Here is a 22,006-nt window from a genome sequence, read left to right as displayed (position 1 = left end):
GTGAAGAGGACTGGGGGTCTTTTCTCTGACCTTGAGCTCAATAGACTGGGACTTTGTTGAATGTTACTGAAGTGTGTGTACTTCCCTCTTGTATGTACATATGCTCTACATCATTTTAACAGCAGATATATTACATTACTGCAAGACAAATATTTGACAAACATACATTTTGCTTTATGAGTGTATGACTATTTACAGATAATTTAGGCTTGACCACTTTTATTTTGTATTTTAGGTGGACATACAGCCAGATGCTTTGTATTTTAGTGAGACATCATACAGCCAGATGCTTTGTATTTTAGTGGGACATCATACAGCCAGATGCTTTGTATTTTAGTGGGACATCATACAGCCAGATGCTTTGTATTTTAGTGGGACATACAGCCAGATGCTTTGTATTTTAGTGGGACATCATACAGCCAGATGCTTTGTATTTTAGTGGGACATCATACAGCCAGATGCTTTGTATTTTAGTGGGACATCATACAGCCAGATGCTTTGTATTTTAGTGGGACATACAGCCAGATGCTTTGTATTTTAGTGGGACATCATACAGCTAGAAGCTTTGTATTTTAGTGGGACATACAGCCAGATGCTTTGTATTTTAGTGGGACATCATACAGCTAGAAGCTTTGTATTTTAGTGGGACATACAGCCAGATGCTTTGTATTTTAGTGGGACATCATACAGCCAGATGCTTTGTATTTTAGTGGGACATACAGTCAGATGCTTTGTATTTTAGTGGGACATACAGCCAGATGCTTTGTATTTTAGTGGGACATACAGCCAGATGCTTTGTATTTTAGTGGGACATACAGCCAGATGCTTTGTATTTTAGTGGGACATACAGTCAGATGCTTTGTATTTTAGTGGGACATACAGCCAGATGCTTTGTATTTTAGTGGGACATACAGTCAGATGCTTTGTATTTAAGTGGGACATACAGCCAGATGCTTTGTATTTTAGTGGGACATCATACAGCCAGATGCTTTGTATTTTAGTTGGACACACAGACAGATGCTTTGTATTTTAGTGGGACATACAGCCAGATGCTTTGTATTTTAGTGGGACATACAGCCAGATGCTTTCTATTTTAGTGGGACATACAGCCAGATGCTTTGTATTTTAGTGGGACATCATACAGCCAGATGCTTTGTATTTTAGTGGGACATCATACAGCCAGATGCTTTGTATTTTAGTGGGACATCATAAAGCCAGATGCTTTGTATTTTAGTGGGACATCATAAAGCCAGATGCTTTGTATTTTAGTGGGACATCATAAAGCCAGATGCTTTGTATTTAAGTGGGACATACAGCCAGATGCTTTGTATTTTAGTGGGACATCATACAGCCAGATGCTTTGTATTTTAGTTGGACACACAGACAGATGCTTTGTATTTTAGTGGGACATACAGCCAGATGCTTTGTATTTTAGTGGGACATACAGCCAGATGCTTTCTATTTTAGTGGGACATACAGCCAGATGCTTTGTATTTTAGTGGGACATCATACAGCCAGATGCTTTGTATTTTAGTGGGACATCATACAGCCAGATGCTTTGTATTTTAGTGGGACATCATAAAGCCAGATGCTTTGTATTTTAGTGGGACATCATACAGCCAGATGCTTTGTATTTTAGTGGGACATACTGCCAAATGCTTTGTATTTTAGTGGGACATACTGCCAGATGCTTTGTATTTTAGTGTGACATACAGCCAGATGCTTTGTATTTTAGTGGGACATCATACAGCCAGATGCTTTGTATTTTAGTGGGACATACAGCCAGATGCTTTGTATTTTAGTGGGACATACAGCCAGATGCTTTGTATTTTAGTGTGGACATAGAGCCACATGCTAACAGTGGCATAAGCCTGTTTGGAAATCTTTCTTTGAGTGACAGACTTGAATTCTGAATGAACAATAAATTAATCAGGATATTTATGCATTTAAGTTATGCATTTTATTTTATTTGACAATTTAAAATGAATTAAGAAGCCACACCAGTCAACAATACATGTACCACAATTACAGAGGATTACATAGACAAAGTCAAGCCTTGTTAGACTTGTTTTCAACAATAATGTATACAGTAAGATATACAGTAGGCCTGAAAATGTTTAATCTTCATGTGTGACCGACCGGCTCGATTTTCTGTAGCAACATTTGAAATTGTGTTTTTTACATTGGATAAAAGTAGAGACTCAGAGATACAAAATGTTATATCATACACTACAGTTGAGGAACAATGAGAAAGTAATTCTGCTTTTGAGAAAATGCCCCTTGAATGTTTTGGGAAACCTACTGGAGCTCTTCTTTGTTCTTTGTTCATTCAGCATCGTTCACACCCTCTTAAGCCTTAGCCCCACCTATCTCTTTAAGGATTCACATGCGAGGCTATGTACTAAACAAGCAAAGATTTCAAGACTAAAGGCTGGTTTAAACTATGTGTATCGACAGTTGTCGCCGTGACATCATGAACATTCTACTGTCGCCCGACATCAATCTTGTCATTGTCGTTATGAAAAAGTATAAACACAAAAACTACAGGCTGCATGACATCAGAAATAGCATAACTAGAAAATAGCTTATAGTTGTGATTGTGATGAAATAAAAGCAGGGCATTCTACCAGAGAATTGTAGAACTTGGACACTGTCTCGTTGGCCTAACGTTATATCCTGATGTGATTGTGATGCAGGTCATGTTCCAACGTTTATTTGTCACATGCACAGGATACAGAAGGTGTAGTGAAATGGTTACGTGGAGTCTAGCTACTTACCTACATTTCTTTTACCATAATCCCATAACATTACTACCCTGCATGAATCTGCAGGGAGCCAGCCAATCAGGTTCAATGTTAGCTAGCTAACGTGAGCCTTTAACTAGCAATGCAAATGGTTCTGAGATACAAATAATATTACTACATAGATCATAGCTAACAGTAACCTTTAAATTGGTAAATGCAGTATAAATTGCAGAATGTATTTAAATTGCAATCAAAGTGACTTTCTGACTAAATTAGAAACGTATAATATCTGAAAAATATACATTGCCTTCGGAAAGAATTCAGACCCATAGACTTTTTCCACATTACAACCTTATTCTAAAATGGATTAAATAAATAAAAGTCCTCAGCAATCTACACACAATACCACATGACAAAGTGAAAACAGATTTTTAGAAAAATTTTGCAAATGTATTACAAATGGAAAACAGATACCTTATTTTACATCAGTATTAAAACCCTTTGTTATGAGACTCAAAATTGAGATCAGGTGCATCCTGTTTCCATTGATCATCCTTGAGATGTTTCCACAACTTGGAGTCCACCTGTGCTAAATTCAATTGATTGGACATGATTTGGCACACACACCTGTCTATATAAGGTCCCCGAGTTGACACTGTATGTGAAAACCAAGCTATGACGTCGAAGGAATTGTCCATAGAGCTCCAAGACAGGATTGTGTCGAAGCATAGATCTGGAGAAGGGTACCAAAAAAATTCAGCAGCATTGAAGGTCCCCAAGAACACAGTGGAGTCCATCATTCTTAAATGGAAGAAGTTTGGAACCACCAAGACTGTTCCTAGAGCTGCCCGTCAAACCAAACTGAGAAATCGGAGAAGGGCCTTGGTTAGGGAGGTGACCGAGAACCCGATGGTCACTCTGACAGAGCTCTAGAGTCCCTCTGTGGAGATGTGAGAACCTTCCAGAAGGACAACCATGTCTGCAGCACTCCACCAATCAGGCCATTATGGTAAAGTGGCCAGACGGAAGCCACTCATCAGTAAAAGGCACATGGCAGCTCCCTTGGAGTTTGCCGAAAGGCACCTAAAGGACTCTCAGACCATGAAAAACAAGATTCTCTGGTCTGATGAAACCAAGATTTAACTCTTTGGCCTGAATGCCAAGCATCACATCTGGAGGAAACCTGGCACCATCCCTATGGTGGTGGTAGCATCATGCTGTGGGGATGTTTTTCAGTGGCAAGGACTGGGAGACTAGTCAGGATCGAGGGAAAGATGAACAGAGCAAAGTACAGAGAGATCCTTGATGAAAACCTGCTCCAGAGGGTTCAGGACATCAGACAGGGGCGCAGGTTCACCTTCCAACAGGACAACGACCCTATGTACTGTCATGGAATTATTCTAATCAAAAGGATTTAGCATTCTAGGTTGCATTAGTATTTTTGTATAAGCAAGCAGTAAATGAACTAGAGAAAGATATTTGGTGCTATGTAAATCTTGATGTCTGTTGCATGACAGAAATGTACCTTTATATAAATTCTCTCATCTGTGATTTGTCATGAACATCCAGGAGGATGGACTTTGCTATAAAATGCTGTGGCTTTGTCCTGCTGGTAGGTGGGTCATTGACAAGCTCAGTTACTGCAGTAATTAAATAATAAAGTTTGATTGTTTTGAAGAAATCTAAGTCTCTCCTTTTGATTAGAATAATTCCACGACAGCACTCAGCCAAGACAACGCAGGAGTGGCTTCGGGACAAGTCTCTGAATTTCCTTGAGTGGCCCAGCCAGAGCCCGGACTTGAACCCAATCTAACATCTCTGGAGAGACCTAAAAATAGCTGTGCAGTGACGCTCCCCATCCACCCTGACAGAGATGAGAGGATCTGCAGAGAAGAATGTGGCAAGCAGGTGTGGCAAGCTTGTAGCATCCTACCCAAGAAGACTCAAGGCTGTAATCGCTGCCAAACTTACTTCAAAAAAAGGACTGTGTAAAGGTTCTGAATACTTATGCAAATGTGATAATAGTTTTTTATTTTTAATACATTGGCAAATGGGGTATTGTGTGTAGATTGATAGGAAAATAAATCTATTTAATACATATTAGAATAAGGCTGTAACTTAACAAAATGTGGAGAAAGTAATGTAGCTAGATAGACTCTCTTACACAAATACATGGATGAACACTTCTCCCTCTCTGTCACGGATACCATGGTTGCCCTTAGTTTGAAGATATAATCCGGAGACAGGTGTTTTATACAACAGCCTTCTGTGTTTTATCTTTTCGACTCCCTCTACATATCTGCAATCAAACGCCAGACTTTTCTCCATTTCCTTAGCTATCATACTCTAATTCCACTGATTTCAAAACTCGCTCCTCTAGAAAGTGGAGAGCAACACATACTGACCAGCTCATGTTATAGACAGAATGGTGCTACATGGCAGACCAATCTGAACTCATGTCTCGGCATGTCCAGCCCTTACATTATCTCAGCCAATCATGGCTAGCGGGAAGGTTCCTGTTTTTTTCAGTGGCTAAACCAATTAGGCTCGTAATTTCACAATTTTATTCATATTTACAGATGGCATACACATTTGTTATTAAGGTACATGAAAGTTCACATGTTCCAGAAGGCATTTCAGCCCAAAAAAACCCAGATGCTGATTAAAATGTACGTTCAAATCCCTCTCCTGTGAAGTATTGACGCGCAACATATATAAAATATTTATACATTTACTCTGACACGTCACAACCCACCATTAACAGGTCAGGGTCGCGACCCATACCTTAAGAAAGGCTGATATAGGATATAACAGGAAAATACGGTATAAATTGCAGAACTTATTTTGAGTTAGAGTTATTCTCACAAGGGCTTTACTATCTACGGCAGTGGGGGGACAACACCGATGACGGGTTTGATGTACACATTGCAGCTTGCCTTAATGTCCCTGAATTGATCACAGTTGAAGCCGGCCACTAGCTTCTTAGGACCGGGTCTGTATGGAGTAAAGGGCATCTTCACACGTAGTCGTTGCCCTTGTTTTAGCAAAGGCATTCTGAGGAGACACATGTGAAACAAATTATACCTCAAGGCAGCTTTAGATCTCTAAACTTCAACACACTAGGAAGTGTAAAATATTTCAGATGGAAAAACTCTAAACTTTAACCACATGAACAGCCCAAGAATGCAGGTACTTTCTAGTTTAGCCAAGAGCTAAATCATCTCTTGTGGACAGACTACGTAACAGAAATTGTATTGAATCATCTGTCAAAAGACTGTGATGCCACAACTAACAAGGAACCATAGTTCCGGTGCTTTGGTTTCCTCACTAGATATCTGGACATATCAGGATTGGGTGGAGGTGGCGCTGAAAGTGTGGGCGGGGATTTCAAGCAATGATTTCAGACAATGATTTCAAGCTGAAAGTTTTCAGAAGGGGGGCTTGGCTGAGAGTTTCTGTTTAGGGGACTGGTGACTTCGCTAGTCTCATTAGTATCTTTTGTCAAACATTTTCCCCCAGAACCTAATCAAGCATCTTACACAATTACCTGAGATTTTAGGTCTGGGTTTCTGAGATTAAGAGCTAAATTGCGAACTTGTCGAGCCAAGTTTCGGTTTGTCATAAAACCTGAACCCATCCCACTCGGCAAAAACTGGGTCCACATCCAGGATTCAAATCTGGACACATTTCACTGGGCACAGACGTCAGTTCAACGTCTAGTTCTGATTTACATTGTGTTGAGTTATCACCTAATGTGAATTAGAACTCAACAAAAAAGGTTAAAAGTGTACTTTTTGCGTATCCAATCAGTTTTCCATGTTGATTCAACATCATCACACTGATTGTTTTGGTTGAAATTACATGGAAACAATGTTGATTCAAGCAGTTTTTGCACAGTGGAATGGATTCAGGTTTTATGACAAACTGAAACCTTGCTTGTAAAGACATCAGAGAAATGTCACAAAGGCCTACCTGGCTTCCATTGTTTCAGTCAGCAAGCCACTTCCGGTCACTGTTATGAAGCAGTCTCTTAGACCCTCGGATAGAGGGTTCTCAAACACAACCTCTGCCGTCATGTCACTATACTGCAATTCAGATCCAATGGCCTAAAAGAGAACACACATTCGAAGAAAAGCATTTGCTAAATAGTATATTATATTGGAACTATCACACTGAATAAACCCCATCTCCAGTTTAATGGCTGTTACTGATATTGGCGTTGTATTTAATAGATCAACTGTTCAGATGACAGTCTAACACTTTAGATTTTCATCTTCACAACACGTTTATTCACAGGCCAACCATTATTTTCCTTACCTATTGCTATTTTCGCTACTAGTGTGTTTGCCACCTATAAATTAAAATGGTAACCCAAGAGTATGTAAAGACCCTCGGGGCTTGTTCACTAATGACCCCAATGAATGTCACTCAGAGAAAGTTGAGCTGTTCTACGTGGGTTGTGACTGTGAAATGACAATGTTGGGTAATGCAGTACTCACTTTGATGGTGAGCAAAGGGCTCTCTGGCACAAGGTCTTTCTCTGTGATGTACACTGCCCCACTCTTGTTCTTGTCTGTGGCCACAGCTAAAACCTTGATGCTGTTGCTCTCCCGCATTTTCTCACCATACACAGAGAAGGGGATGTGGATGGGTATAGTCAGATCTGCCAACAGAGACAATGCATTTGATTGTCAAGGTATCACAAACACTATGTTAGCAACCCTAACATTCTGTTTCATCCTCGGTACGTTAGCAACCCTAACATTCTGTAGCATCCTCAGTACAACGTTAGCAACCCTAACATTCTGTTGTGTCCTCAGTACAACGTTAGCAACCCTAACATTCTGTAGCGTCCTCAGTACAACGTTAGAAACCCTAACATTCTGTATCATCCTCAGTACCACGTTAGCAACCCTAACATTCTGTTGTGTCCTCAGTACAACGTTAGAAACCCTAACATTCTGTATCATCCTCGGTACCACGTTAGCAACCCTAACATTCTGTAGCATCCTCGGTACGTTAGCAACCCTAACATTCTGTGGTGTCCTCAGTACAACGTTAGCAACCCTAATATTCTGTTGTGTCCTCAGTACAACGTTAGCAACCCTAATATTCTGTTGTGTCCTCAGTACAACGTTAGCAACCCTAATATTCTGTTGTGTCCTCAGTACAACGTTAGCAACCCTAACATTCTGTAGCATCCTCGGTACGTTAGCAACCCTAACATTCTGCAGTGTCCTCAGTACAACGTTAGCAACCTGACAGCCATAAGAGTTAGTGTCAGTCGATTTGCTACAACGCTATGGCAGCTATACATGAGACTTTACAGCTTTGTTAAATTGACCAGTTAAACTCTAACTATATGCACTCCTGAAACACACCACCATCATTGAGATTGATATATGCGTCATACCAAGGATGTTGACAAAGAATTGTAAAGGTGAATGTGCTCTTGGTTTTGTTAAGTGTTTCAGTTCTCTTTGTTCTGTGATGTAAATGTCTCCCTGTGTGCACTACTGTGTTGGTTAAACCTTGTAAACCTACTCATGGAAAAGAGCTTGAAACATTTTCACTCTACCTTGGTTGGGAAGGAGCTTCTGTTCTTTCAATTCGGTCTGTATCTGGGAGGATGGGATCCCATTGTATCTCATGGCCTGAACGTTGACATTGATCACTAGAGTCCGAGTTTCACTGTCGTTGCTGTTCAGTACAAGCTTGAGGTCGATGTCTTTGCCGCTGACCGGCTTGGTCAGCTCCACGATCTTCATGGAAACGCCAGGATTGCCGTCATGGATCCCGTTTGAATTCTCTTCGGGTATGTTGACTCTTTTCACAGCTTGATTGTACACATCCCTCTCCTTTTCCGTGCCTGTTTGAAATGTGTGACATTTAGGATGAGTATCTGTTGACTCAAGCAGTTGCTCTCACTCACCTGTGAGAATTATCTTGTGACAGGTGGACACAGCACCTTTCTGACTCATTTCTTTAAAAAGTACAGAACTATTTCCCAGACCAACTGTAGTTCTCAAATATATAAAATACACTTATACCCTTATGATAGGCATAACCCTTGTAACGCTGCATTATTTCCGTAATCAATTGATAACAGTTCAACCTTGATATAGTCAGACTCTTGGTTCATTCAATACCAACCCTCTGCATGTTTATAGTTGGCCGTGATGTCCACTCTCTTGTCGCTGCCCACTGCCTTGGTGCTGATGTTCTGGCCTACGGACACACTGTCCGTGAAGATCTTTTTCTTGGAGCCGTCAGCTAATACCATCCAGGTTACACGGTCGGCGTTGACTTCGGCGAAGACAAAAGGCACATCGTAGTTGAGGTCAACGTGACCCTGCAGTATGGCCTTGACTGGAGCAGGGCCGCAGCAGTAAACACCTGGGGGGGGGGGGGGGGAAGAGAAAACAACATGAGCGTATAACAGGGAGTTCCCTTCATGTCTCCCAGACCCAGGACACGACCTCAGACCCATCTGCACAATAACACAACATACAGTACATACAACCTCCAGAAGTGTGTTATTATGTAAGATGCTGTGAGATGAGATGGAAGTTGGACCGTACCAGTGCTTTTCTCCTGGGGGGTGGGGTCCACAACCTGCCAGCCGTCGTATAAGGAGTCTGCTGAGAGATCGGGCCGTCTCATCCAGGCCTCCACCCACACATGGTAGTTCCTGAGCAGAAACACCAGTCTTCAAAACTTCATGCTATTGGCATCACTATTCCTACTGTATCCACAATGACCTCATGTTACACTTACCATACACTGTCAGGGCTCTGTTTGGGTCTGACTCCATAGTCGGAGAAGAAGTCGTCGATTGTCAGGTTTTTGTCGGTGTCGTGGGCTGACTGGAAGTTGGTAACCACTCGACATGGGATTCCCAAACACCTCAGTACTGACATGGAAATACATTTCAGGCATACTGGTTAACTAAAACAACACATTCAAAGGCATTGACACCAGCCTCTCTCCTCTGGTCAGAGGTAAATCGGACACAAATGGTGGATAATCTTGCCATCCCTCTCAAAAACCAATCACAGCCCTGGGTCTGAGCACATGCATAAGTCAGTGCTATTTAAATAACATTGTATTGATTGATTGACTAAAATAATAATTGAAGAGAGATTGGACAGTGATAGCCTACCTGTGCACATTACAGCGGCGAACACCCAACACTGTCCATACTTGACTGGATTGCCGCCATATTTGAGCCACCTCCTTAGTACCTCCACACTGCCGTTCCAGTGAGTGGGGGACATGCCATCACCGTATTGACCATCCCACCGCCCCATCAGGACACCTCGGTCGTCGTTAGCGTTGATCTGGGCAAGGAAAATAATGTTAAAATTAGATTTCAGAACTGTCATTTGGCTGAGTGAATGTGTTTTTGTACTATCTAAAATGTAGTTGCTTTCCTGGATCTAGATTGAGCATAGCCTTGGACTAAAAAGCATGTTCAGTGTGGAAAGTTATTTTTAGTCCAGGACTAGATTTAATCTGGGTCAGGGAAACCAGTCCTATATGTGTAACAACACCTTAATCAGTGTCACTGGACCCATTTATAGTGAACAGGGCTAGATGATGTTCCAGAAATGAACCAATGTATTTTCTTGTGCTGTTCATACAGAACTATGAGCTGATGATGATGATTTAAAGAATGTCACTGTTACTAGTGGGGGTCAATAATGATGTCACTGACTACTTTGGTTCAATAATGTTGTCACGGTTACTAGTGGGGTTCATTAATGTCACTGTTACGAGTGGGAGCCAATAATGTTGTCACTGTTACAACAATTATGTTGTCACTAGCTAGAATTTCCATCCAGTTGGCGACAGATTTTCATGCGAATATTCTAAAATCATAAAAGCATAAATATAATATGCACACATTTTCCCACCTGAGATGTGTTTCAATCAAATTGACTGTTTTTCAGATAAAAGACTGTGTGATGACATAAAAAAAATAAAAAATGCTGTTAAATTCGTTGTGACTCGTTTCAGGAAACTAGGTGCATGCGTCACTACTTCACAGGAGCAGCATTTCAACGTAAACATAATTTTTTATCAAAATATTTTTGGGGGCAGAAATGCCTTCTAGAACCAGTGAACTTTCATGTACCTTAATAACAAACTTAACTTAGGAGCTGAGTTGGTTTAGCTTTGGAAAAAGTCAGGAACCTTCCCGCTAGCCATGATTGGCTGAGATAATGTATGGGCTGGACCTGAGTGTGGATTGGTCTGCCATGTAGCATGCTTCTGTCTATAACATGAGCTCAGAATGTGTTGACAGTCATTTCTACTGCACCGTTTTTGATAGATATAATGTTAGCCATTGAGGTTTTGCTACTTTTCTCAACAACATTGATGTCCTGAATTTATTAGGCGCTATCAACAGAACAGTCCGAAAAGTGATGGGCTACTTGCTGCACACGCCACGGTCAGTGTCAACTGGAGTGACACAAATCTGGCCAAACAAGATGTAGCTTCAAACAAAACCGAGTTAAATGTTTCCAGTCTGCCGTGAAGTGTTTATCCATGTATACGGGTAAGAGTCTAGCTACATTTCCCAGATATACTTGTCTAATTTTGTCATAAAGTTGTTTTCGTTACAAGTTAAACCGTACTGTTAGTTAGCTACTAAACGTTAGCTTGCTGGCTCGCTAGCAACGTTACGTATATGATCTGCATAGTAATTTTATTTTAATCAGAAATCCATTTGCAGTGCTAGTTATAGCCTATTTTTAGCTAGCTAACATTGAACCTATTTTGTTAGCTTTAGCTACCTGCAGATTAATTCTAAAGCTATGACAATGTTTGTATTGGTAGTATTTTGAGTTGGGGTTATACTGGTTCATTGTTTAGCTGGCTACCTAGCTAGCTACATGTTTAAACAAAAGTCTCCACTTCAGCCAGATTATTACATGACCCATCAATTTAGCAGGTGTGTCTGGGGGTGATTATGGCCATCTATTGTATTTAATGAACATGTGTACATTTCTAGACAATAGTGACCCATCCACTTAGCTAGATGTGGGTGAGGAGTGGTTATAGCATTTATTTCACATGACCCATCAATTTAGACAAGTGTGTCAGATAAGCGGCATCTAATAACAATTACATATTTATAAAATGTTTTTATCTGGACACTTTCTGTTTTTGATATTGCTACTATGCAAGTACACAAGTACTATCACTGTACCGTCTACACCTTCTGTACCCTGTGCATGTGACAAATAAACTTAGATTTGATTTGATATAGCGTGTGTTTCCCACATGGCCTCACATATGAATCCTTAAAGAGATGAATGGGGCTAAGGCTTATGAGCGTGTGAACGATGCTGAATGGATGTAGACAAAGAAGAGCTCTCCAGTAGGTGTACGTAAATAAAAAAAACATTGCTACATGAGATCGAGGTCGGTGAGATGAGATGAGATCGGTCACATTTTAGAATAAAGCTGTAATGTAACAAAATGTAGAAATTGTCAAGGGGTCTGAATACTTTCCGAACGCACTATAGCCTACATGATGAGATGATGTTTTATTTGTCAAACGGCAGCCAAGCATCGAGAATCATGTTACCAGAATAAGGCCCTCAATATTTAATAGAAATAAATATCAAGATCATTGACCACCCTGTGAACTTCATCATTTATCTGTAGCCTGTTAAACGGCTTTCCCGATGAGTCGTAGTGGGACGACCACACAAGATGTCATTAAGTGATTCCAAGTTTACTTCGATATGATGGTTATTAAATCAATATTTGCGCATAAAAGCATTTCCACCAACATTTCTCGCATAATTAATTTTACCGACTCAAAACAATCCCACCTTGTCAAGCGAATTTTGTTTTGTCAACATTTGTAAAGTTGACCGTCACATTTTCCATCAGCACTTTCATGAAATGTCATGAAATGTTTTATCTGACATGTGCTTTACTCGCATAAAAAGGTTGGAAGGAAACCTGTTTGCTGTTACTAGTGGGGTTCAATAATGTTGTCACTGTTACTAGTGGGAGTCACATCTCCAATCTTACCATGGCACTGACCACCCTACTGACATAGATGGGGTTGCAACGAGCAGAGAAGTCCTTGGCGGGGTCACTCAGACACTTGGGATTCACGTCAAGCAGCATCAGGCAAATGTCCACTATATCGTCTTCAAACTGGAGAAACAATACATTTGGGCAGGTTAGCTAGCAAGCCTACAACAATTTCTAAAATGTCTTGTCTATACTAACTTACAATTTAGTCACTTAACAGACACTCTTATCCAGAGCGACTTACAGTATTGAGTGGATAAATGTTCGTATTGGTCTCCCGCGGTAATCGAAACCCACAACCCTGGCGTTGCAAGAGCCATGCTTTACCAATGGAGCCAATAAGGACTCTAGCCAATCATGTAGACTAAGATATCGTGTGACACTTGGGGTCGGTTTCCTGGACAACAGATTAGTCCTGGACTTCTCCAGAGTAAAAATACTTTTGATGGAGATTCTCTCTTGAGTTTGCTTTTTAGTTGAGGAATATATTTAATCTGTGTCCGGGAAACAAGCCCTATTTGTTATGAGCAGCTAGCTAGTACTTTTCAACTGTACAATACTGTATTGTTTGTTCTGTGTACCTGTCCAAAGTTCCACGCCGTAGAGCTGATGTATTTGTCAGAACCTTTGTACACCAGGCCTTGTTCTCTCATCACATACTCCTGCCTCTCCTCCTCTTCAGGTAGATGCACCCAGTCCTCTACAGCCCACAACAAAATACAGCCATTTTAAAACATGAATTATAAGAATTTGTTCCACTGACTTGACTGGTTAAATAAAGGATAAATAAAAATACATTATTATACAAACTGAAATGAAAGGGTATCTGGACAATGTTTTAATTGCGAGTTACTTTAACACGTTGCCATGCTGTTACTGTGTTATGACCACTGTCTCCCATGCTAGAATGTAGTGTTACCAAGCTGTGTTACCAGGATGTTACCAGACAGTGTTACCAGGATGTTAGCAGGCTGTGTTACCAGGATGTTACCAAGCTGTTACCAGGCTGTGCTACCAAGCCGTGCTAATAGGCAGTGCTACCAAGCCGTGCTAATAGGCTGTGCTACCAAGCTGTTACCAGGATGTGTTACCAAGCTGTGCTACCAGACTGTGCTACCAGGCTGTCCTACCAAGCCATGCTACCAAGCTGTGCTAATAGGCTGTGCTACCAATGAACTCATCACATGGTTTCAACAGCAATGCCACCACTTTGATATTAGAGAACAGCATTCATAACCACAGGCTGTCATTCATATAATGTGGCTCTGTATGTTGTGGCCCATTGATTGTATCTGGGTGTCTATTATACATTTACATTTACATTTAAGTCATTTAGCGGACGCTCTTATCCAGAGCGACTTACAAATTGGAAAGTTCATACATATTCATCCTGGTCCCCCCGTGGGAATTGAACCCTGGTCCCCCCGTGGGAATTGAACCCACAACCCTGGCATTGCAAGAGCCATGCTCTACCAACTGAGCCACACGGGATTATCTCCCAAAACAGTTATGAGGCGTCTTTCCTACCCATACAGAGACATGGGTTACAACAATCTCTGTAAAGTAAGCTATTTCCAGCTTTTAAACTGATAAGAACATTCAGGAATGCAGCATTTGACACCCTCTGGATACTGTATCAAATAATGCCTGTGTGTTACCATGGCTGTATTGATGCATTCACCGCATTTGTTGTCCTTTGTGTGATTAAAAAAGTTAATTTATCACAGTTCTAGTTAACATTTTTATGAATGCTTTAGATTCCATTATAATGTATTAAGTATGCTTTACCATACTCTCAAATCTCATTCACAGGAAGTGAATTCATTGTCCCAGAAATCCCCATGTGGGATAATGAAGTTGTTTTGAATTGAATTGTGTTTACCTTGGCACCAGGGGTTAAACAGCAGAAGGAGCTTGCCCAGGCTGCTGCCCACTGAGGCGGTGGCGCTGGTCTTTACAGACAGGCTGTACTCTCCCACTGGGGCGTCTGCTGGGCTGGTGATGTCCAGGGTGATTGAACCCGCCTGGAGCACTGAGCCCTGGTGAACCTTGACCTTCCAGGAGGAACCCTTCCCACAGCCCTCAGGTAGCCCGAACACTGACCTGGTCCCCAATGCCTCTGAAGGCTGGGGCCCTGGATGGAGAAGGGAGGATATTTTGGGTTGTGTTCAGTAGAAATGAAATTGATGAAAACTTTCAGAAACAGTGATGTACTATACACTGGGAGTACAAAAAATTAGGAACACCTTCCTAATATTGAGTTGTCTCCACTTGCCCTCAGAACAGCCTCAATTTGTCGGGGCATGAACACTACATGGTGTCGAAAGCGTTCCTCAGGGATTCTGGTCCATGTTAACGCCAATGCTTCTCACAGTTGTGTCAAGTTAGCTGGATGTCCTTTGGGTGGTGAACCATTCTTGAAACACATGGAAAACTGTTGAGTGTGAAAAACCCAGCAGCATTGCAGTTCTTGACACACTCAAACCGGTGCGCTTGGCACCTACTACCATACCCTGTTCAAAGGCACTTAAATCTATTGTCTTGCCTATTCACCCTCTGAATGACACACATACACAATCCATGTCTCAGTTGTCTCAAGGCTTAAAAATCCTTATTTAACCTGTCTCCTCCTCTTCATCTACACTGATTGAAGTGGATTTAACAAGAGACATCAATAAGGGATCATAGCTTTCACCTGGATTCACCTGGTCCGTCTATGTCATGGAAAGAGCAGGTGTTCCTAATGTTTTGTAAACTGTATTTGTCCAATAAGATTCAATATTTTCTGACAACATAACTTTGATGTCAGGAGTACATATACATTACAAGTGGTGGTATCTCAAATCCTGTCAGTGGTGCAATTCAGTCTTTAGATTAGATTGAATTGACCCCAACTCAGGTATGTACAGCGTTTACAAGGATTTGTTTTAATATCTTTATTACTGCGCGTGTCTGTCTTGTCAAAGGGGACTAACATAGGGCCGGTTTCCCTGCCCTAGCCTAGATTCATCCTAGTGTGTTTTAGTCCAGGACTAGCATAATCTGAGTCCGGGAAACTTTAAATACAAACAGCCCTAATAAATAGCAGAGATAAATAAAGTTATTCTATTTGCTATTCGAGATAGCTCACCTGTCTCCACCATCAGCTCCAGAAAGTCTGTTGTGGGCCTGGAGGGGTCATGGAGTTCAAAGGTGACCAGGAAGGACTGGCCTCTCCTGACTATCAGTCTGTTCACTGAGATGTCATTGGTTTTGTGGGCTGTGTTGTTCTTCTCACAGTGGAGCTCTACTTTACCAACATCTTCAAGAAAGAAAGAAATTAATAGATATATAGATACTAAATATATTTTTCATTGAAACTGAATTATCCCTTAGCCAAAATCCAGATTTTCAATTTTTCCTGATTAATACAACTTTTTTTCTTCTAGTGTGGGTGTCTGTTTCTGTGTTTGACGTTGTCTTGCCCAATGTTTGTTTGTCACATTTTTACCTGACAGCAACATAGCAGAAACAGACTGTCAGTTAGGCTAGTTTAGATCACTGGATAGAGAAAACACTTGTAGCCTATCACCATGCATAAGGCATGTAGTAACTTGACAAGGAATGCCCACACGCAATGCAATATTACTTTCCTTTACTTTCAACCTAATAAAACGTGCACAGCCATGTACAAACAAACACAGCCACATTAATAGTAATCATAATATACTGCATGTAAGTACAATAGCATATTCTATGTAATTATTTATGTAGTGTCTACACTATAACACTTCTCCACCCTTAATTTCAATCCCCCCTGTGAGAAAATAACATAAGATTAACAAGTAAACGACATCAGTGTTTTCTTTTCAACACTTTAGAACTTCTGCTAGTGTTACTGTAAATGTAAACAAACAAAAAATGACAGTCCTTATTTATTTTCAACGAAATCTGCTGTTCCAAACAAACACTAACACCACAAGGCTCTCGGTCTCAACTACAGAGTTAGTCTTTCAGGAGGCTTGCGACTAGGCTGTGATCTGCGCAGTACTCCTGGTGTGCCACAAGACACAGGTAAGTCGGGTCCCAGTGGAGCTGGGTCTGAGGGCACAGGAGCGGGTTGGGTGCTTGTGAGAGGAAGTCCATCACCCTCTGCAGGAACCACTGAATGACCCTGTTTCTCAGATACTGTTTCCTGTGGGGTTTCCACTTGTATACTACCACCCGCAGCTGTTCCGTCTGAAAACATGGCATTTTCTTTGTCATAGCGCAGGCAAATGTGGTTCTGGTGTCTGCGTATGACTCGACCATCAGTCAGTTTGACCACGAAGGAGACTGGGCCACTCTGACTCAGAATGGTACCTGGCAACCAACGTTGGCTGCTTGTGAAGTTGCGGATGCAGACCGTGTCATTGGGTTTTAACGTTCTCTCCCTCGCGTGATGGTCATGTCTCTCTTTTTGTCTCTCCCGCTTCCGTTCCACTCATGCTTTGATGTCTGGACGCAGTAGATCTTTGAGAGCTTTTGGCTTTCTGCCCATCAACATCCCAGCTGGAGCCTGTCCTGCTGTGGTTTGTGGCATGATGCGGTATTGGAACAAGAACCGAGAGAGTTGTGATGGTTCCCCCCGTCATCTTTTTGAGCCCCTCTTTCAGTGTCTGCACAGTCCGCTCCGCTAAGCCGTTCGAGGCCTGTTGAAACAGCGCGCTGCGGACATGGCGAATCCTGTTTTTCCACATGAATTATTGGAACAAATCACAGGTAAAGATTGTTGAGAGTCAGGCAGACCATGGGTTGCAAACACCTGCCGAATCTTTTTGATAGTTGTGGTCGCTGTGATGTTGCTCATGATGTGAGCCTCCAGCCACATGACAAGGAACATGTGGCCCACGAAAGGGACTGCAAAGTCTATGTGCAGTCTGGACCATGGGCGATCAGGCCACTCCCACAGATGTAGTGGGGCCATCTTCTGGTTGATCTGGCACTCAGAGCATGATTACACTTGTTTTCTATTTCCCGATCCATGTTAGGCCACCAGATGTAAGATCTGGCTAAACATTTCATCCGGGAGGCACCCGGGTGAGCCTCAGGGACCTCATCCATGACTTGTGAACGGCCAGGGAGTGGAACAACCACTCTGGACCCCAGAGTATGCAGCCATCCTGCACACTCAGCTCAGTTCTGCGCTTGTCATAAGGTCTCAGTCCATCATCCTCTATTACAGGAGGCCAGCCCTGCATGAGGAATCTTTTGACTAGGGCCAGGATAGGATCCCGGTATGTCCATTGCTTGATCTGTTTGGCATTCACAGGTTAGTTTGACAATCTCCCCATTAGGAAAATTGTCTAGGGAGGCACCACATTTGTGGCGGGCATCTCTGGTAGCGGGAGACGGCTGAACGCATCTGCGTTTGCATTGTCCTTCCCCGCTCTGTACACAATAAGGTACTGGTAAGCTGACAGTGTGAGGGCCCAGCTCTGTATCCTTGCAAAAGCCATGGGAGGAATGCATATTGAATCACTGAAAAGGTCAGTGGATTGTGGTCAGTGCATATGGTGAAATGACGACCGTAGATGTTATGTCCGTTGTTGGAATTAGACCAAGGCGCAACGTGGTAAGCGTACATCGTACTTTATTAGATGGAACACCAAAATATATATATATATATATATAAACGAACGTAAAGTTCTGCAGGGCTAGACAGCAACTATGCAAAAACAAGATCCCACAACTGAAGGTGGGAAAAAGGGCTGCCTAAGTATGATCCCCAATCAGAGACAACGATAGACAGCTGTCTCTGATTGGGAACCATACCCAGCCAACAAAGAAATAGACAAACTAGAATGCCCACCCAAATCACACCCTGACCTAACCAAATAGAGAAATAAAAAGGCTCTCTAAGGTACTGTAGAGGTACTGATGAAAGCGTTTCACAGAAAAAACTATGGCCAGACCTTCCTTGTCAAACTGTGAATAACCCTTCTCAACACTAGTCAGCGTGCGTGATGCGAATCCAATGGGTTTCTCTGACCCGTCCTCCATCTGATGAGAGAGTACTGCCCCGACGCCATAGGGCGAGGCGTCACATGACAGAATGATGTCTTTGTCTTGGTCAAAATTAACCAGCAGTTGTGCTGATTGTAGTAGTGCTTTCAATTCCTGGAAAGCTTTCTCTTGAGCTGGCCCCCACTTCCATTTACAGTCTTTGTGGAGCAGCTGATAAAGTGGAGCCAACACTGTTGAGAGGTCCGGGAGGAACTTACCATAGTAGTTCACCATGCCCAGGTACGACATGAGCGCAGACACATTCTCGGGCTTTGGAGCATCCTTGATTGCCCTGACTTTGTCCACCACAGGACACAGACCCTGCACTGTGATAGTGTGTCCTAGGTATGTCAAACTCTGTGCTTGGAATGTGCACTTTGCTACGCAAAACTCGCTAACACCCGATCCATATGGTGGAGGTGCTCCTCCTCCGTCTCCCCTGTAACCAGGATATAGTCCAGGTACACTACTACATGAGGGATCCCCTGCAGCAGATTGTCCATTGTCCTCTGGAAAATGGCTGGACTGGATGCCACTCCGAAAACCAAGCGGTTGTACCTGAACAAGCCTTTGTGGGTGTTGACTGTGACATACTCTTTTGAGTCCTCGTCCAGGAGGAGCTGTTGGTAGGCGTGACTCATGTCAAGCTCTGAGAACGTCTTGCCTCCAGCAAACGTCGCAAACAGGTCCTTCACCCCCGGCAGCGGGTAAGCATCCAGCTTAGAGGCCCTGTTGATGGTGAGCTTGTTGTCCCCGTGCCATCACTTTTCAGAACAGGAACGATTGGAGCTGCCCAGCGAGTGAACTGAATCAGAGCAATGATGTTTGTTTCCTGCAGCCACTCCAACTCATCCTCAACTTTCTTTTTCATGGCGTATGGCACTGTCCTGGGCTTGAAAAAGCCAGGCTCGGCCTGAGGATCCACAAACAGCTTAACCGCAGTGCCCTGCAGTGTGCCCAGTTAATCTTTGAAAATCTCAGGGTACTTTTATATGACATCCTCAGTCACTCGTGTGTGTTTTATCTCACCCCAGTTCAGTTGTATTTTGGTGAGCCAGTCACTCCCTAGTAAACTAGGCCCATTACATTTTACCACCAGGAGCCGTGCTCTCGCTTCCTGGCTGTTGTATGCAATGTCCACCTCCAGAGCCTCAGCAATGGTATGGTCTCCTCATCTGCTTTCCATCTACCTCCACTGTAGCATAGATAGGAACAATGCTCTTCCTCCTCCACTGTGCTCTCTAGGTGGTGTGCTGCTGACTGTGGCTTAATTGCTGTGAACTTGCCCTGCACAGTCTGCCCACCCTCTGGCTTGCTCCTAGGACCCCTGCATTCTTTAGCTAAATGTCCAAATTTGTTGCAATTGTGACAGACCGTTAGCAACAGACTGACCTGTTTTCTGAGAATGGCAGTTCAATTTGAATCTCTGGACAATCACTGAAGGCATTGGATTGTGGTGAGTCTGAACGAGAGCAACAAGATCCACAAAGGGACTCCGTGGCTGAGCTCATTAGCTTGTAGGTTTTATCCCAACACACGCTCAAGAGAATAGAGCGCTGTTTAGCCTCATCTCTAATTCCATTTGCCAAGAAAAAAAAGTGTTCCAACCTTTCCAGATATTCCGTCCAGTCCTCGTTGTCTTCCACAAACTCAGTGATAGTCCCAAACATTGCCATTATAACGCCAACTTGTCCTTGATCCTCGTTAGCGTTTTCCACGTGCTGCTGGTTGTCACCGATGAAGATGCCCTCCAGCGGCGGCTGCTCTCCGTGGCTCATTAAGCTAGCTAGCTGACTGACTACATCCACTGTTTCTTAGCTAGCTAGGGTGTACATGCTGATCAAGTTGTATCCTCGTCGCCAAAAATATGTAGTATCATGCTATACTGCAGGGAAGTACAATAACATATTATAAGTAATTATTTATATAGTGTCTACACTATAACAATGCAGAAACAAATAGGCGAAAGACCATAGACTTAAGAATGAGAATTTAATATGATCTCTATGTAAAAGACAGCCTTGGGCCAGTATGAAATGGTATGAGGAACCTATGACAATAATTCAAGTGAAACATGGCAGAAGATTAGTGATGAAAAAACCCTCTTAAAGGCAGGGAGAATCCCCCCCAAAAGTAAGCCTGTATATTGCACAGGTAACACATTATAGTAAACTACAGTACACCTGTATTCAAATAGTGTATGTACAAAGACAGCAGCAGATCTTCAAGTCCAGCTGTAACATAATTTGCTGATCTGCCCCTATCTGTAAATAGTTATATAGTTTGATAAAGTGTTATCTATGCAATACACCACAGGTCAACTTTGCATATTTTCTTTAATGGCTCATAAAAAATAAAAGCTGTCAGAAATCATTTTAATTTAACAGATGAACAAACACCAACAAGGATGATCTTCCTTTGTAAGAAAATGTTCCATTCTACAAGTCAAGTCACCCAATTATTCATTCACTGTACTATATTACTCACTAAACATGACATAGACTACCTTGACAATGCAATATCCACATTTTTCAGCATCTGAAAAATCTTGCAACAAGCAATGTTAGTTGACTTACCAAAATCCATTGAAGCTGTCTCTCACGTGGTTGTGTTGGTAAGTGGATTGAGTTGCTTGTTGTAGTAATGCAGTACTGTAAGTAATGAAAGGATGCCAGGACTTTTAAAGGGAGCCCTACCCAGGTCAAAAGAATGTCTCAAACATCACACAGAAAAATACACACCCTTTCACTAGAATGGTCTTCCTGGTTCCACACCTGTGTGTAGGTGACAATAGCTACTTTATATTTTTGGGCAAGTGATCGTAATCTTCATGCCTTTCAGACCTTATTAATGTCAGTTGCACAGACTACAGCAGGTGTAAACAGTACAGTGAAATGCTTGCTTGCTCTTCCTCAACGTTGCAGTAATACTATGTCATATGAAATAAATATACACGAGAAATGAAAAAAGCTACACAGGAATGAAATAAATACACAAGAATATAATGACACGGAGAATATATTGATATGAATACAAGAGTATTGTGACTATCAAAAATAGACACTATTGAAATCTATATACATCTTGATTTCTACGCAGGGCAAATGACACATCAAATATTAATACTCCCATCACTCCCCTGTATACAGTGCCTTCGGAAAGTATTCAGACCGCTTCAC

General features: G+C 42.1%; 1 protein-coding gene across 1 annotated transcript; it reads right to left on the bottom strand.

Annotated features, from left to right (window-relative positions):
- Window positions 1-1,986: 1,986 nt before the first annotated feature.
- Window positions 1,987-21,812, bottom strand: LOC129815730 (protein-glutamine gamma-glutamyltransferase 2-like). Its single transcript, XM_055869797.1, has 13 exons — window positions 21,404-21,812; window positions 15,934-16,104; window positions 14,686-14,937; window positions 13,385-13,503; window positions 12,798-12,926; window positions 9,907-10,084; window positions 9,522-9,657; window positions 9,326-9,435; window positions 8,898-9,140; window positions 8,323-8,613; window positions 7,244-7,407; window positions 6,717-6,850; window positions 1,987-5,798 (listed from the first exon to the last, which is right to left on the bottom strand). The coding sequence occupies exons 1-13, from the start codon at window positions 21,411-21,413 to the stop codon at window positions 5,624-5,626; spliced, it is 2,112 nt and encodes a 703-aa protein (XP_055725772.1). The 5' UTR covers window positions 21,414-21,812; the 3' UTR covers window positions 1,987-5,623.
- Between the last annotated feature and the right edge of the window lie 194 nt (window positions 21,813-22,006).

This window comes from Salvelinus fontinalis, chromosome 18 (genome assembly GCF_029448725.1).
Source record: "Salvelinus fontinalis isolate EN_2023a chromosome 18, ASM2944872v1, whole genome shotgun sequence".
Taxonomy (NCBI): domain Eukaryota; kingdom Metazoa; phylum Chordata; class Actinopteri; order Salmoniformes; family Salmonidae; genus Salvelinus; species Salvelinus fontinalis.
This window is presented reverse-complemented; position numbering and strand designations above follow the sequence as displayed.